At 49.2% G+C, this 15,950-nt stretch overlaps 1 protein-coding gene across 1 annotated transcript in view; it reads right to left on the bottom strand.

Moving 5' to 3' along the window:
- Positions 1-3,265: 3,265 nt before the first annotated feature.
- The window catches only part of LOC143973749 (olfactory receptor 51E1-like), a 54,513-nt gene continuing 41,828 nt past the window's right edge, over positions 3,266-15,950 (bottom strand). The window contains exon 3 of the mRNA XM_077474592.1: positions 3,266-4,227. Within this exon, the coding sequence (XP_077330718.1) occupies positions 3,266-4,227 (962 nt within the window). The remainder of the gene's footprint in view (positions 4,228-15,950) is intronic.

The raw sequence follows: 15,950 nt of genomic DNA, 5'->3' as shown, positions 1-15,950 counted from the left end.
AAGAAAAAAACCTCAACAAAATAAAAATAAAAACACAAAATGAATACTGAAACAGATATGAAGAAACATAACACGTATATTAACCACTTAGGCCCCGGAAGATTTGGCCCCTTAATGACCAGGCCATTTTTTGTGATATGGCACTGACAATTGCGCTTTAACTGACAATTGCGTGACGTTGTACAAAAACAAAATTGATGTCCCTTTTTTCCTACAAATAGAGCTTTCTTTTGGTGGTATTTGATCACCCCTACGATTTTTTATTTTTGCGCTATAAACAAAAAAATTGCGATAATTTTGAAAACAAAAACAAAACGATATATTTCATCTGAACATGCGTGGCACTTTGTCCGATCGAAATTCTCTACAAACGATCGGACAAAGTCCAATCGGATCATGTTGTCGGAAAATTTTATAGCCCAGCTCTAAAACTTTGTCGGTCGGATATTCCGACGGAAACGGTGGAGCCCACACACACGGTCGAATTATCCGACAACACGGTCCGATCGGACATTTTCCGTCGGAATGTCCGACCGTGTGTACAAGGGCTTACAGGCAGTGGGAGGGGACACTCCCAGCTCCCGCCGCCCTCCGGTGCTTCTCCCGGCTCACCCATGCGATTGGTAAGCCGGAGAACGAATCAATCGCAGCCAGAAGTTTACCATAGAGATTTCTGGTGACCAGATAGTCCTCAGTCCTCTCTATGACCCTCAAAGGCCCGGGCGCAACGTTGTGACATCTGTGCCTGCAGAAGTAAACAAAGCCGAGGATGCGACTGGAATAGCCGAGAAAGTTTTTTTTATTTTTGATCTCAGCCTTTCCCCCACATCTCTCCATAAAGAGGACCTGTCAAGCACTATTCCTATTACAAGGGATGTTTACATTCCTTGTAATAGGAATAAAAGTGATCACATTTTTTTTTTTTTTTAACCACTTACCGCCCGCCCTATAGGCAATTGACGGCTGCAAAGTGGTTTCATAATCCTGACCGGACGTCATATGACGTGATCAGGATTATGAGCCGCTGCGCGCCCCCGGGGGCGCGCATCGCGGCGATCGTTGTTGCGGGGTGTCAGTCTGACCCCCGCAACTACGATCTCGGTAAAGAGTCTCCGACGGAGACTCTTTACCACGTGATCAGCCGTGTCCAATCACGGCTGATCACAGTGTAAATGGGAAGAGCCGGTGATCGGCTTTCCCTCACTCGCGTCTGTCAGACGTGAGTAGAGGAGAGCCGATCGGCTGCTCCTCTGACAGGGGGGGTCTGTGCTGATCGATTATCAGCAAAGCCCCCCCGAGGATGCCCACACTGGACCACCAGGGATGCCACCAGACCACCAGGGAAAAGGTAATCCTCCCTAGACCACCAGGGATGCCAGTCAGCACAATGGATGCCAATCAGTGCCCATAATGGATGCCAATCAGTGCCCACAATGGGCATCACTGATTGGCATGCATTATTGTTTGGCACTGATTGGCATCCATTACTATAGTATAACACCAATGCCGCCTATGAGTGCCCACCTGTGCCGCCTATCAGTGCCCACCTGTGCCGCCTATCAGTGCCCACCCATGCCCATCTGTGCCGCCTATCCATGCCCATCTGTGCCGCCCATCTGTGCCGCCCATCCATGCCCATCCATGCCAATCCGTGCCAGCTATCAGTGCCAATTTGTGCCACCTATCAGTGTCCGTCTGTGTCGCCCATCCGTGTCGCCCATCCGTGTCGCCTATCAGTGCCACATATCAGTGTCCATCAATGCCACCTCATCAGTGCCGCTTCATTGGTGCCCATCAGTGCCGCCTTATCAGTGCCCATCAGTGTAGCCCCATCAGTGCCCATCAGTGAAGGAGAAAACATACTTATTTACAAAGTTTTGAAACTGAAACAAAAAAAAACATTTTTTTTTTCAAAATTTTCGGTATTTTTTTATTTGTAGCGCAAAAAATAAAAACCGTAGAGGTGATCAAATACCACCAAAAGAAAGCTCTATTTGTGGGAAAAAAATGATAAAAATTTCATTTGGGTACAGTGTAGCACGACCGCGCAATTGTCATTCAAAGTGCGACAGCGCTGAAAGCTCAAAATTGGTCTGGGCAGGAAGGTGTTTAAGTGCCCGGTATTGAAGTGGTTAAAGAAAGTGTAAAAATAAAAAAAAAGTAAATGAAAGAATACACGGTGCTTAGTCATAGCTATGATTAAGCACCGTGTTCGGTGTGAAACATGTCAGCGGCTGTGCAGTTAGTCTACAGCTACAGCTACATCTTTTCTACTTCAGTTCCTGTTGCAAACAGAGCGGGCACCCTGTGGGATTGTGGAGACAGCTGTTTTGGGAGAAGTCATTACTTTAGAGCGGTAATTCTTTGAATAAAAAATAATAATAATTTAAAGTGCTCCCGTCCCTGCGTGCTCGTGCACAGAAGCGAACACATACTTAAAGTGGTCGTAAACCCTTACAACCCACTTTGACCTACAGGTAAGCCTAGATTAAGACTTACCTGTATGTCCAAGAAATATCTCCCAAACCTACACGGTTTAGGAGATATTTGCCAAAAGACAGGCACCGCTGTCAACGGCTATATGCCGCGAGTGGCGGCTCCCGTGCACATGCGCGGGAGTGACGTCATCGCGGCTTCGTTGAATGACAGCGGCGGAGCAGCGAGACCCACTGAGAAGATGGATGCTCCAGACTACAAGGGATAGCGGTGACTTCGCTGGCTCCTGTGTCAGGTAAGTGACACATAATGGACTACTATGCGATGCGATGCATAGTAGGCCATTATGCTTTACCTTTGCAGGGAATCAAAGAGGAAGTAAACCCATCAGGGTTTACTTCCTCTTTAAGTCACGCCCACATATGTAAGCAGCGTTCAAATCACACATGTGGGGTATCGCCGCGTGCGTTAGAGCAAGAGCAACGATGCGATGCATTTCATAGTAGTCCATTATGCTTTACCTTTGCAGGGAATCAAAGGGGAAGTAAACCCATAAGGGTTTACTTCCTCTTTAAGTCAAGCCCACATATGTAAGCAGCGTTCAAATCACACATGTGGGGTATCGCCGCGTGCGTTAGAGCAAGAGCAACGATGCAATGTGATGCATAGTAGTCCATTATGCTTTACCTTTGCAGGGAATCAAAGAGGAAGTAAACACATCACACATGTGGGGTATCGCCGCATGCGTTAGAGCAAGAGCAACAATTCCAGCCCAAGATCTCCTCTGTCACTTTCGAGTAAATTGACCCTTTTTACATTTCTTTCTCTATCAAGCTTTGATCCTGAACATTCTACAGTAAAGTCTTTTGAATCCATCTTGAATTTCCTTGGTCTTCGCACCATACACAATTGGGTTTATCATTGGCAGGAGAAGAAAACTCAGAATCTCTGTTATGGTTTTAAGATACAGTGGAGAATCCGGATAATAGAGGAACAGGAAGAGCGGGAAGGCCGAAGAGATATAAAACAAGGAGAGCAAGATCGCGTGGGAGCTGCAAGTGCTGAACGACTTCCACCAAGCTTGGGAAGATCGAAGCCTGTTGATGACATTCAGGATGTTGACGTAGGAGAACACGACCAGCACGTTGTCCCCACCGGGGAAGAGGCAAAGGAGGATGATCATGTATACAACGACGGAGGTCGGGTCTCCACACCAAAGCTTTATAACGTCAATGTACTCGCAGTATGAGTGAGGAATTACGTTGGGCTTGCAATAAGTCATTCGTGCTGCCATGGCCGGAATGGGAATCAGCAGGAGAGTAGAGCGTGAGATGATGAGCACCACACATTTAACAATAAAAGAGCTTTTCATTACTATGGAGTGATGGAGAGGGCGACATATGGCCACGTACCTATCGAAGGACATTAGGGCAAAGAGTGAAGACTGCATCCCCAACATCGTATACAAGACGTACATCTGAACCAGGCAAGAGTTGCTGTTGATGGTGTTGAAACCGAACCACAAAATTGCCATAGCTTTCGGGATGACGGTGGAGCACACGCTGAGGTCTATAACTGCCAGAAAAGATATGAATATATGCATGGGTTCATGCAGCTTTCTGTCCATCTTCACCAGCGTAACTATGGAGCAGTTGGCTAGTACTGTTGTTAGATACATCAACATGAAAATGAAAGCAGCCAACTGCTTCTGGCCCTCAATCCATGAGAGACCCAAGAGAACAAATTCAGAAGGCATTAGGCCATACACTCCCGAGGAGTTCATCATCACCGCTGAAAGGTGAAAAGGGAAAGTAGTTAAAATACACAGCTTTATATATGACGTATCTCACAAAAGTAAGTACACCCTCACATTTTTTTGGAAAATATTTTATTATACCTTTTCACGTGACAACACTGAAGAAATGACACTTGTCTACAATGTAAAGTAGTGAGTGTACAGCTTGTATAACGGTGTCAATTTGCCGTCCCCTCAAAATAACTCAACACACAGCCATTAATGTCTAAACCGCTGGCAACAAAAGTCAGTACACCCCTAAGTGAAAATGTCCAAATTGGGCCCAAAGTGTCAATATTTTGTGTGGCCACCATTATTTTCCAGCACTGCCTTAACCCTTTTGGTCATGGAGTTCACCAGAACTTCACAGATCACCACTGGAGTCCTCTTCCACTCCTCAATGACAACATCATGGAGCTGGTGGATGTTGGAGACCTTGTGCTCCTCCACCTTCCATTTGAGGATGCCCCACAGATGCTCAATAGGGTTTAGGTCTGGAGACATGCTTGGCCAGTCCATCACCTTTACCCTCAGCTTCTTTAGCAAGGCAGTGATCATCTTGGAGGTGTGTTTGGGGTGGTTATCATGTTGGAATACTGCCCTGCGGTCCAGTCTCTGAAGGGAGGGGGATCATGCTCTGCTTCAGTATGTCACAGTACATGTTGGCATTCATGGTTCCCTCAATGATCTGTAGCCCCCCAGTGCCGGCAGCACTCATTCAGCCCCAGACGATGACATTCCCACCACCATGCTTGACTGTAGGCAAAACTCACTTGTCTTTGTACTCCTCACTAGGGATGAGCTTCGTGTTCGAGTCGAACATACGTTCGACTCGAACATCGGCTGTTCGCCCGTTCGGCGAATTCCAAACGTTATGGGCCGTTCGCGCCAAATTCGTGTGGCGCTCATGGCCCACAATGCACTGCGTCATCGCAGTGCATTGCTGGCTCATGATTGGCCAAGCATGCACTGTGACCCCGCATGCTTGGCCAATCACAGCGCCAGCAGCGAGGAGAGCCATGATTGGCCACAGGCAGGATGCCTGTGGCCAATCATAGCTCAGGCTGTGTAGTACATGCCCCACACTATATAAGGCCGCCAGCGCGGCGGCCTAGTGTAGTGTGTTGGCGTCTGAAGCAGTTAGTGGGTGTTCTGTGTACCTTCAATACAGTACACACCGATCGTTATCGGACGATTTTCGATCTTGCTCTTCTGTAGTGGTTGTTGTCTGCGTGCCCTGACCGCAGTATACACCGCTATATTCACCTCACCTATATAGCTAGTGATCTATCTTTTATAATAGAGCTTGCAGTCAGTAGTGTTAGGAGCTTGTGCGTGCTGTCTGCGTGCTCTGTACCCAGTACACACCGCTATATCCACCTACATAGCTCTTCTCTATTTGAGCCCACTTGCCATCTGCAGGAGTTATTGGAAGTTGTGTGTGCCTCCAGCACAGCACACATCTGTATATACCCCTTTATCTCTGGTGTTCTATAAAAAAGGCATCTGCAGGAGTTAGTGGGTGTTTTGTGCCTCCAGCACAATATACACCTGTATCTACCCTTTATTGCTGTTCTCTAATAGAGGCATCTGCAGGGCTTAGTGGGTGTTGTGTGACTCCATTACACTGCTGTTTTACCCAACTCCCTTTAGGCCATTACCATGTCTGGAAGGCCAGCAAGGAGAGGCAGACAGGCGCGAGCCGATAAAAGAGGGCAAGCAGGCTCTGTGTCTAGAGACAACAGTGCTGGTCGTGGACGCGGTGCATCGTCATCAGCATGTGGCCATGGGACACGCTTGTCCTTCCTTTCGGCAGCTGGACATGTTGAACCGCAACATGCCAACGACTTGGTAGAGTGGATGACCAAGCCCTCTTCATCCTCCTCATCCTCTCTCACCCAGTCTCAGGGTACTAGCAAAGCAGCTGCCAACGCATCGTCTTCCCTCCTCTCAATGTCATCATCAGTGACTCCTTCCCTAGACCCACCACGTCCTCCTGAGGAGTCTCCTGAACTCTTTGAGCACAGTGTTGGGTACATGCTCCAGGAGGATGCCCAGTGTTTTGTAGGCTCTGATGATGACACTCAGCTAGAGGAAGGCAGTAGCGTGAGCGCAGAGAGAGGGGATGCTCAAGAAGGACAGCAATCTGACAGTCATGTTCCACAAGCTGCAGCATACTGCCAGGTTTGCTCCAGCGATGAAGAGGGAGGGGATGATGAGGGCACTGACTCCACGTGGGTGCCTGGAAGGAGAGAGGAGGAGGAGGAGGCACATGTCCAACGAGGCAGGATGCCCTCCGGGGGGCAGCTTAGGGGCAGCACACCGACTGAATCACACCGCAGAGCTCCGCCTGTGTAGGGCGCTGCCTCTGCGCGTTATTCTAAAAGTTCTTTGGTGTGGGCCTTTTTTGAGATGAGTGCATCAGATCGCACCGCTGCTATTTGCAACATATGTCTCAAGCGTATCTCGCGTGGCCAAAACATCAGCCGCTTGGGCACCACATGCTTGACCAGACATATGTTGACCTGCCATGCAGCTCGCTGGCAAGCGTACCTCAAAGACCCACACCAAAGAACAAAGCGGACCTCTCCTTGCTCCTCATCAGCTGGCATCTCCAACCCCAGTAGACCTTCAGTCCTCTCTGAAACCTGCTCTGAGAGGAATGAAGGTGTAAAATTAGGTGTGCCACAGCCAAGTGCTTCCGGGCACTCTGCTAGCAGTACACCCACGTCCGAAATGTCCCTGCCCCAGCTGCTGGACCGGCGAAAGAAGTTCACTCCCAGCCATCCACATGCCCAGCAGTTGAATGCTAGCTTGGCTAAAGTGCTAGCACTTCAACTGCTGCCTTTTCAGTTGGTAGACTCAGGCCCCCTTCCGTGAGTTTGTACAATGTGCGGTTCCTCAGTGGCAGGTCCCCAAACGCCACTTTTTCTCACGGAAGGCGATTCCGGCTCTCTACCGGCATGTGGAAGGCAATGTCCTTGCCTCGCTGGACAGGGCAGTCAGCGGTAAGGTGCATATTACTGCTGACTCATGGTCCAGCAGGCATGGACAGGGACGTTACCTGTCTTTCACGGCCCATTGGGTCACTCTTCTGGCAGCTGGGAAGGATGCAGGACAAGGTGCAGTAGTGTTGGAGGTTGTTCCACCACCACGCCTCCAAAATTCTACTATTGGTTGTGACACACCTCTCTCCTCCACCCCCTCCTCTTCTTCTTCCTCCATGGCCTCTTCCAGTGCTCTGTCCTCAGAACCAGCGGTGCTCCGTAGGCGTTCCAGGGGCTATGCAAGTACGCAGGCAAAACGATGCCATGCCGTGCTTGTGCTGGTTTGTTTGGGGGACAGGAGCCACACTGGGGCGGATGTTTTGTCAGCTCTGCAGGGGCAGGCCGAGAGGTGGTTGACGCCACGCCAGCTTAAGCCAGGAATGGTCGTTTGTGACAATGGCACCAACCTCCTCTCCGCCCTCTGACAGGGACAACTGACCCATGTGCCCTGTGTAGCTCACGTCCTTAACCTGGTGGTGCAGCGGTTCTTGGGCAGGTACCCCGGCTTACAGGATGTCCTGAAGCAGGCCAGGAAAGTCTGTGTGCATTTCCGCCGATCATTTAATGCCTTTGCTCGGCTGGCTGAGCTCCATAAGGAGTTGAACCTGCCCAAGAACCGCCTTATATGTGACATGCCCACCAGGTGGAACTCAACGTTGGCCATGCTGCAGCGGCTGCACATGCAGCAGAGGGCCATCAATGAGTACCTGTGCGACTATGGCACCAGGACAGGGTCAGGGGAGCTCGGTTTTTTCTCACCACGCCAGTGGGGCATGATCAGGGATGCATGCACTGTCCTTTCACCGTTTGAGGAAGCCACAAGGATGGTGAGCAGTGACAGTGCATGCATCAGTGACACTGTACCTCTTGTCCACCTCTTGGAGCATACGCTGCGTGGAATAATGGACAGGGCACTTGAGGCAGGAAGAGGAGGACTTCCTTGCCTCTCAAGGCCCCCTTCATCCAGACAGTGTTCCTGCTGTGCCACCCATCACACAGGAAGAGGATGAGGAGGAGGAAGAGGAGGAGGATGATTGTGTCAGCATGGAGGTGGAGGCTGGCACTCAGCATCAGCAGCAGCAGTCTTGTAGGGATGATTTACAGTCCCAAGAAACACGTGGACTTGTACGTGGCTGGGAGAAGGTAGCTGCGGATCATGTTGTCCTTAGTGACCCAGAGGACTCCGGACGGAATGCCTTAGCTAACCTACGCTGCATGGCCTCCCTGATCCTGCAAAGCCTGCGGAAGGATCCTCGTATTCTTCGGATCAAGGAGAGGGACCATTACTGGCTGGCCATTCTCCTTGATCCACGGTACAAGGGTAAGGTTGCCGACCTTATCTTGCCATCGCAGAGGGAGCAGAGGATGAGACATCTCCGGGAGGCCTTGCAGAAAGGTCTGTGCAATGCGTTCCCAGAGACTGGGAGGTTACAAACTCCTGGTCCTGGACAATGTGTTGCTGAGGCATCGGTCAGAAGGAGCGGTGGAGAAGGTGGCCGTCTGACCGATGCTTTCAGACAATTTTTTAGTCCGCAGCCCCAAGGTATGATCGGTTCCAGCAACCATCGCCAGCGTCTGATTTACATGGTGCAGGAATACCTAGGGGCAAGGTCAGACTTGGACACCTTTCCCACCGAAAATCCTCTGGCTTACTGGGTCTTGAGGATGGATCACTGGCCAGAGCTTGCACAGTATGCAATTGAGCTACTGGCCTGTCCTGCATCCAGCGTTCTTTCGGAACGCACCTTCAGTGCTGCTGGTGGCTTTGTTACCGATCACAGGGTGCGCCTGTCCACTGAATCAGTTGATCGACTGACCTTCATCAAGATGAATCAGTCTTGGATCACCCACAGCTACCAAGCACCTGAAGCTGATGTAACTGAATAATTTTTTTTGAAATATCACATCCCTTCAAGACTGCCTATGCTGATGCTGAGTGACTGTCCTGTTATGTTGATTGTCTATCCTCTTCCTCCTCCTCTGATATGTTGGAAGAACATTTTTGGTTCTGGGTGATGCCAGCAGCCCAATTTTTCTGCCCCTGTTTAACAGGGGCGTTTAATTACAATTCTTGATGCAATGCTTTGCAGCAGGGCTAATTCCTGCAATAAAACTAGAGTATCTGGGAGAGGTTGCTGTGTCGTGGCACCAGCACCAGTGCCTAAGGCCCAATTTTTCTGCCCCTGTTTAACAGGGACATGTAATTACAATTCTTGATATAATATTTCACAGGAGGGCCCGTTCCTGTGCCCACCCAGAGTAACGGTGAGGACTTATAGTGTTGTGGCACCAGCACCACAACCACCAAAGGTCAATTTTTCTACCACTGTTCAACAATGGCATGTAATTACAATTCTTGATATAATCGTTCACAGCAGGGCGCTCCAGCGCCCACCAAGAGTCACTTTGAGGGCTTACAATGTTGTGGCAAAACCAACACCTTGTTCCGCCATTTCTGCAGAGCATATAGGGCAGGCCCCTACTTTCAAACATCCAACTTACAAACATCTCCTACTTGCAAACGCAAGGAGACAACAGCAAGTGAGATGAAAAAAGATGGACGACAAAACAAATTATACAGGGGTGATAACCCTTCCCTATGTTTTCCAAAAAGCTTAAAAATAGTTTTTTTGACTGGAGCTACACTTTAAAAATGTACCAGTTGAAAATTACAAACAGATTCAACTTAACACAACAAATCTACACAGTCCCTGTCTTGTTTGCACCGCCTGTATACTGCTGTTCTGAGTATATAGGGCCTGGGGGCCACACGCATTTCCTTTTTTTAATATGGGTACGGGGTTCCCCTTAATATGCGTACAAGACCCAAATAGGCTGGTAATGGGCAGGGAGGGCTACCCATGCCATTTTTCTCAATGATTTTCAACCATATTGCAGGAACCAGATATAACATTAAAACCGCAAGCAGTTTTAAATGGTGTTATTTCCGTTTAATGTCATTTTGTGCAGGGACTGTTCTAAACACGGAAAACACGTGGCACTTCACAGGCATACTACAGACACCCCCCAGGCACCATTTTTAAAGGAATATTTCACTTTTTTTTTTCACTTTAATCGTCATTAAAATCAGTGCTCCCGCCAAAACGGCCGTTTTTAAAAACATTTTAGGCATTGACCCATGTCCCCTGGGGCAGGAGCCAGGTCGCCAAACCCTTTTTAGGACGGTATCTTGCATATTAGCCGTTAAATTTTGCACTTTTCATTTCGAACGTTCGAGTCCCATAGACTTCAATGGGGTTCTAAAGTTCATACGAATTTGGGGTCCGTTCGAAAGTTCTGGTGCGAACCGAACCGGGGGGTGTTCAGCTTATCCCTACTCCTCACCTGCTTGTCACCATCTGAACCAAAAAAGTTTATCTTGGTCTCATCAGACCACAGGACTTGGTTCCAGTAATCCATGTCCTTAGGCTGCTTGTCTTCAGCAAACTGTGAGCTTTCTTGTGTATCCTATTTAGAAGAGGCTTCCTTCTGGGACGACAGCCATGCAGACCAATTTAAAGCAGTGTGCGGCATATGGTCTGAGCACTGACAGGCTGACCCCCCACCCCTACAACCTCTACAGCAATGCTGGCAGCACTCATACGTCTTTTTCCCAAAGACAACCTCTGGATATGACGCTGAGCACGTGACCTCAACTTCTTTGGTCGACCATGGCGAGGCCCGTTCTTCTTATAGCCTAGACCATCTTTATGTAGAGCAACAATTCTTTTTTCAGATCCTCAGAGAGTTCTTTGCCATGAGGTGCTATGTTTAACTACCAGTGACCAGTATGAGAGATTGAGAGCGATAACACCAAATTTAACACACCTGCTCCACATTCACACCTGAGACCTTGTAACACTAACGAGTCACATGACACCAGGGAGGGAAAGCGGCTAATTGGGCCCAATTTGGATATTTTCACTTAGGGGTGTACTGACTTTCATTGCCAGCAGTTTAGACATTAATGGCTGTGTGTTGAGTTATTTTGAGGGGACAGGAAATTTACACTGTTATACAAGCTGTACACTCACTACTTTACATTGTAGACAAGTGTCATTTCTTCAGTGTTGTCACATGAAAAGGTATAATAAAATATTTACAAAAATGTGAGGGGTGTACTCACTTTTGTGAGATACTGTAAGTAGTACTACCACATTTGTACTGGAAGGTCCTGACTATCTCAATCTGGTAGGCCCGGGGATTTTTTTTCCAGCTGGAACTGGTGAAACCCAGTTCCGCCACCTCTGGCTCAGGCCCTCTGCTCCCCGCTCACCACTATCACTTGTAAACACAGAAGTCCGGCTTCTGGGTTTACAAGTGATGGCTGGTCTCCCAATGGCTCCCACGGGTCTGATCTCCTCAACATCTCCCACTAAGTTCAGGGCGGAGACGAGAGAGATGCAGGTGCCCAGGGTGGAGTGTGGATGCTGACACCCCCATTGAACGATCTCCCTACAAGTGAAAGAGGGGGAGCCAGCTACAGTGTGTGGTGAGGTACTAGAGTCGGCTGGAAGCTTCAGCTTAATACAGCAACAAAAGGAAGACACGTGAAGAAGGTGGAGCTTTTAAGGGGGGGGGGGGGGGGGGGTGAGAAGATAGGGGCAGCGGAGGGGGGTTGCATGCAGAGGTCAGAGCTAATGAAGGGTGAAAGTGAGATGTGGATGGGGGATGCAGACATAGGCAGCTGTGGAAGAAGGCTGATCTCTGCATTCTGTATGCAGCGCACCCCTAAACTCTGCACTCTGTATGCAGCGCACCCCTAAACTCTGCACTCTGTATGCAGCGCACCCCTAAACTCTGCACTCTGTATGCAGCACACCCCTAAACTCTGCACTCTGTATGCAGCACACCCCTAAACTCTGCACTCTGTATGCAGCGCACCCCTAAACTCTGCACTCTGTATGCAGCGCACCCCTAAACTCTGCACTCTGTATGCAGCGCACCCCTAAACTCTGCACTCTGTATGCAGCACACCCCTAAACTCTGCACTCTGTATGCAGCACACCCCTAAACTCTGCACTCTGTATGCAGCGCACCCCTAAACTCTGCACTATGTATGCAGCGCACCCCTAAACTCTGCACTCTGTATGCAGCGCACCCCTAAACTCTGCACTCTGTATGCAGCGCACCCCTAAACTCTGCACTCTGTATGCAGCGCACCCCTAAACTCTGCACTCTGTATGCAGCGCACCCCTAAACTCTGCACTCTGTATGCAGCGCACCCCTAAACTCTGCACTCTGTATGCAGCGCACCCCTAAACTCTGCACTCTGTATGCAGCGCACCCCTAAACTCTGCACTCTGTATGCAGCGCACCCCTAAACTCTGCACTCTGTATGCAGCGCACCCCTAAACTCTGCACTCTGTATGCAGCACACCACTAAACTCTGCACTCTGTATGCAGCACACCCCTAGACTCTGCACTCTGTATGCAGCACACCCCTAAACTCTGCACTCTGTATGCAGCACACCCCTAAACTCTGCACTCTGTATGCAGCACACCCCTAAACTCTGCACTCTGTATGCAGCACACCCCTAAACTCTGCACTCTGTATGCAGCACACCCCTAAACTCTGCACTCTGTATGCAGCACACCCCTAAACTCTGCACTCTGCGTGTAACACACACCTTTCTCCATACATCAGACCAGATCACCTTCCTCCATACATCAGACCAGATCACCTTCCTCCATACATCAGACCAGATCACCTTCCTCCATACATGAGAAAAGAGCACCTTCCTCCATACATCAGACCAGATCACCTTCCTCCATACATCAGACCAGATCACCTTCCTCCATACATCAGAGCAGAGCACCTTCCTCCATACATGAGACCAGATCACCTTCCTCCATACATCAGACCAGATCACCTTCCTCCATACATCAGACCAGATCACCTTCCTCCATACATCAGACCAGAGCACCTTCCTCCATACATCAGACCAGATCACCTTCCTCCATACATCAGAGCAGATCACCTTCCTCCATACATCAGACTAGATCACCTTCCTCCATACATCAGACCAGATCACCTTCCTCCGTACATCAGACCAGATCACCTTCCTCCATACATCAGAGCAGATCGCCTTCCTCCATACATCAGAGCAGAGCACCTTCCTCCATACATCAGAGCAGATCACCTTCCTCCATACATCAGAGCAGATCACCTTCCTCCATACATCAGATGAGATCACCTTCCTCCATACATCAGACCAGATCACCTTCCTCCATACATCAGACCAGATCAGCTTCCTCCATACATCAGAGCAGATCACCTTCCTCCATACATCAAACCAGAGCACCTTCCTCCATACATCAGACCAGAGCACCTTCCTCCATACATCAAACCAGAGCACCTTCCTCCATACATCAGACCAGATCACCTTCCTCCATACATCAGAGCAGATCACCTTCCTCCATACATCAGACCAGAGCACCTTCCTCCATACATCAGAGCAGATCACCTTCCTCCATACATCAGACCAGATCACCTTCCTCCATACATCAGAGCAGATCACCTTCCTCCATACATCAGACCAGATCACCTTCCTCCATACATCAGACTAGATCACCTTCCTCCATACATCAGACCAGATCACCTTCCTCCGTACATCAGACCAGAGCACCTTCCTCCATACATCAGAGCAGATCACCTTCCTCCATACATCAGACCAGAGCACCTTCCTCCATACATCAGACCAGATCACCTTCCTCCATACATCAGACCAGATCACCTTCCTCCATACATCAGACCAGAGCACCTTCCTCCATACATCAGACCAGATCACCTTCCTCCATACATCAGACCAGATCACTTTCCTCCATACATCAGACCAGATCACCTTCCTCCATACATCAGACCAGATCACCTTCCTCCATAGATCAGAGCAGATCACCTTCCTCCATACATCAGACCAGATCACCTTCCTCCATACATCAGACCAGATCACCTTCCTCCATACATAAGACCAGAGCACCTTCCTCCATACATCAGACCAGAGCACCTTCCTCCATACATCAGACCAGAGCACCTTCCTCCATACATCAGACCAGATCACCTTCCTCCATACATCAGACCAGATCCCCTTCCTCCATACATCAGAGCAGATCACCTTCCTCCATACATCAGAGCAGAGCACCTTCCTCCATACATCAGAGCAGATCACCTTCCTCCATACATCAGAGCAGATCACCTTCCTCCATACATCAGATGAGATCACCTTCCTCCATACATCACACCAGATCACCTTCCTCCATACATCAGACCAGATCAGCTTCCTCCATACATCAGACCAGATCACCTTCCTCCGTACATCAGACCAGATCACCTTCCTCCATACATCAGACCAGAGCACCTTCCTCCATACATCATACCGGAGCACCTTCCTCCATACATCAGAGCAGATCACCTTCCTCCATACATCAGACCAGATCACCTTCCTCCATACATCAGACCAGATCACCTTCCTCCATACATCAGACCAGATCACCTTCCTCCGTACATCAGACCAGAGCACCTTCCTCCATACATCAGAGCAGATCACCTTCCTCCATACAATCAGACCAGATCACCTTCCTCCATACATCAGACCAGAGCACCTTCCTCCATACATCAGACCAGATCACCTTCCTCCATACATCAGACCAGATCACCTTCCTCCATACATCAGAGCAGATCACCTTCCTCCATACATCAGAACAGAGAACCTTCCTCCATACATCAGACCAGATCACCTTCCTCCATACATCAGACCAGATCACCTTCCTCCATACATCAGACCAGAGCACCTTCCTCCATACATCAGACCAGATCACCTTCCTCCATACATCAGACCAGATCACCTTCCTCCATACATCAGAGCAGATCACCTTCCTCCATACATCAGACCAGAGAACCTTCCTCCATACATCAGAGCAGATCACCTTCCTCCATACATCAGAGCAGATCACCTTCCTCCATACATCAGACCAGATCACCTTCCTCCATACATCAGACCAGATCACCTTCCTCCATACATCAGACCAGATCACCTTCCTACATACATCAGACCAGAGCACCTTCCTCCATACATCAGACCAGAGCACCTTCCTCCATACATCAGACCAGATCACCTTCCTCCATACATCAGAGCAGATCACCTTCCTCCATACATCAGACCAGATCACCTTCCTCCATATATCAGACCAGATCACCTTCCTCCATACATCAGAGCAGATCACCTTCCTCCATACATCAGACCAGATCACCTTCCTCCATACGTCAGACCAGAGCACCTTCCTCCATACATCAGACCAGATCACCTTCCTCCATACATCAGACCAGATCACCTTCCTCCATACATCAGAGCAGATCACCTTCCTCCGTACATCAGAGCAGATCACCTTCCTCCGTACATCAGACCAGATCACCTTCCTCCGTACATCAGACCAGATCACCTTCCTCCATACATCAGATCAGATCACCTTCCTCCATACATCAGACCAGATCACCTTCCTCCATACATCAGACCAGATCACCTTCCTCCATACATCAGACCAGATCACCTTCCTCCATACATCAGAGCAGATCACCTTCCTCCATACATCAGAGCAGAGCACCTTCCTCCATACATCAGAGCAGATCACCTTCCTCCATACATCAGATGAGATCACCTTCCTCCATACATCAG

Source organism: Lithobates pipiens, unplaced genomic scaffold (genome assembly GCF_037356315.1).
Source record: "Lithobates pipiens isolate NorthernLeopardFrog02 unplaced genomic scaffold, aLitPip1_a1.2 Scaffold_94, whole genome shotgun sequence".
Lineage (NCBI taxonomy): Eukaryota > Metazoa > Chordata > Amphibia > Anura > Ranidae > Lithobates > Lithobates pipiens.
Note: the sequence above shows the minus strand (reverse complement) of the source record. Positions and strands in the feature narration are given on the sequence as shown.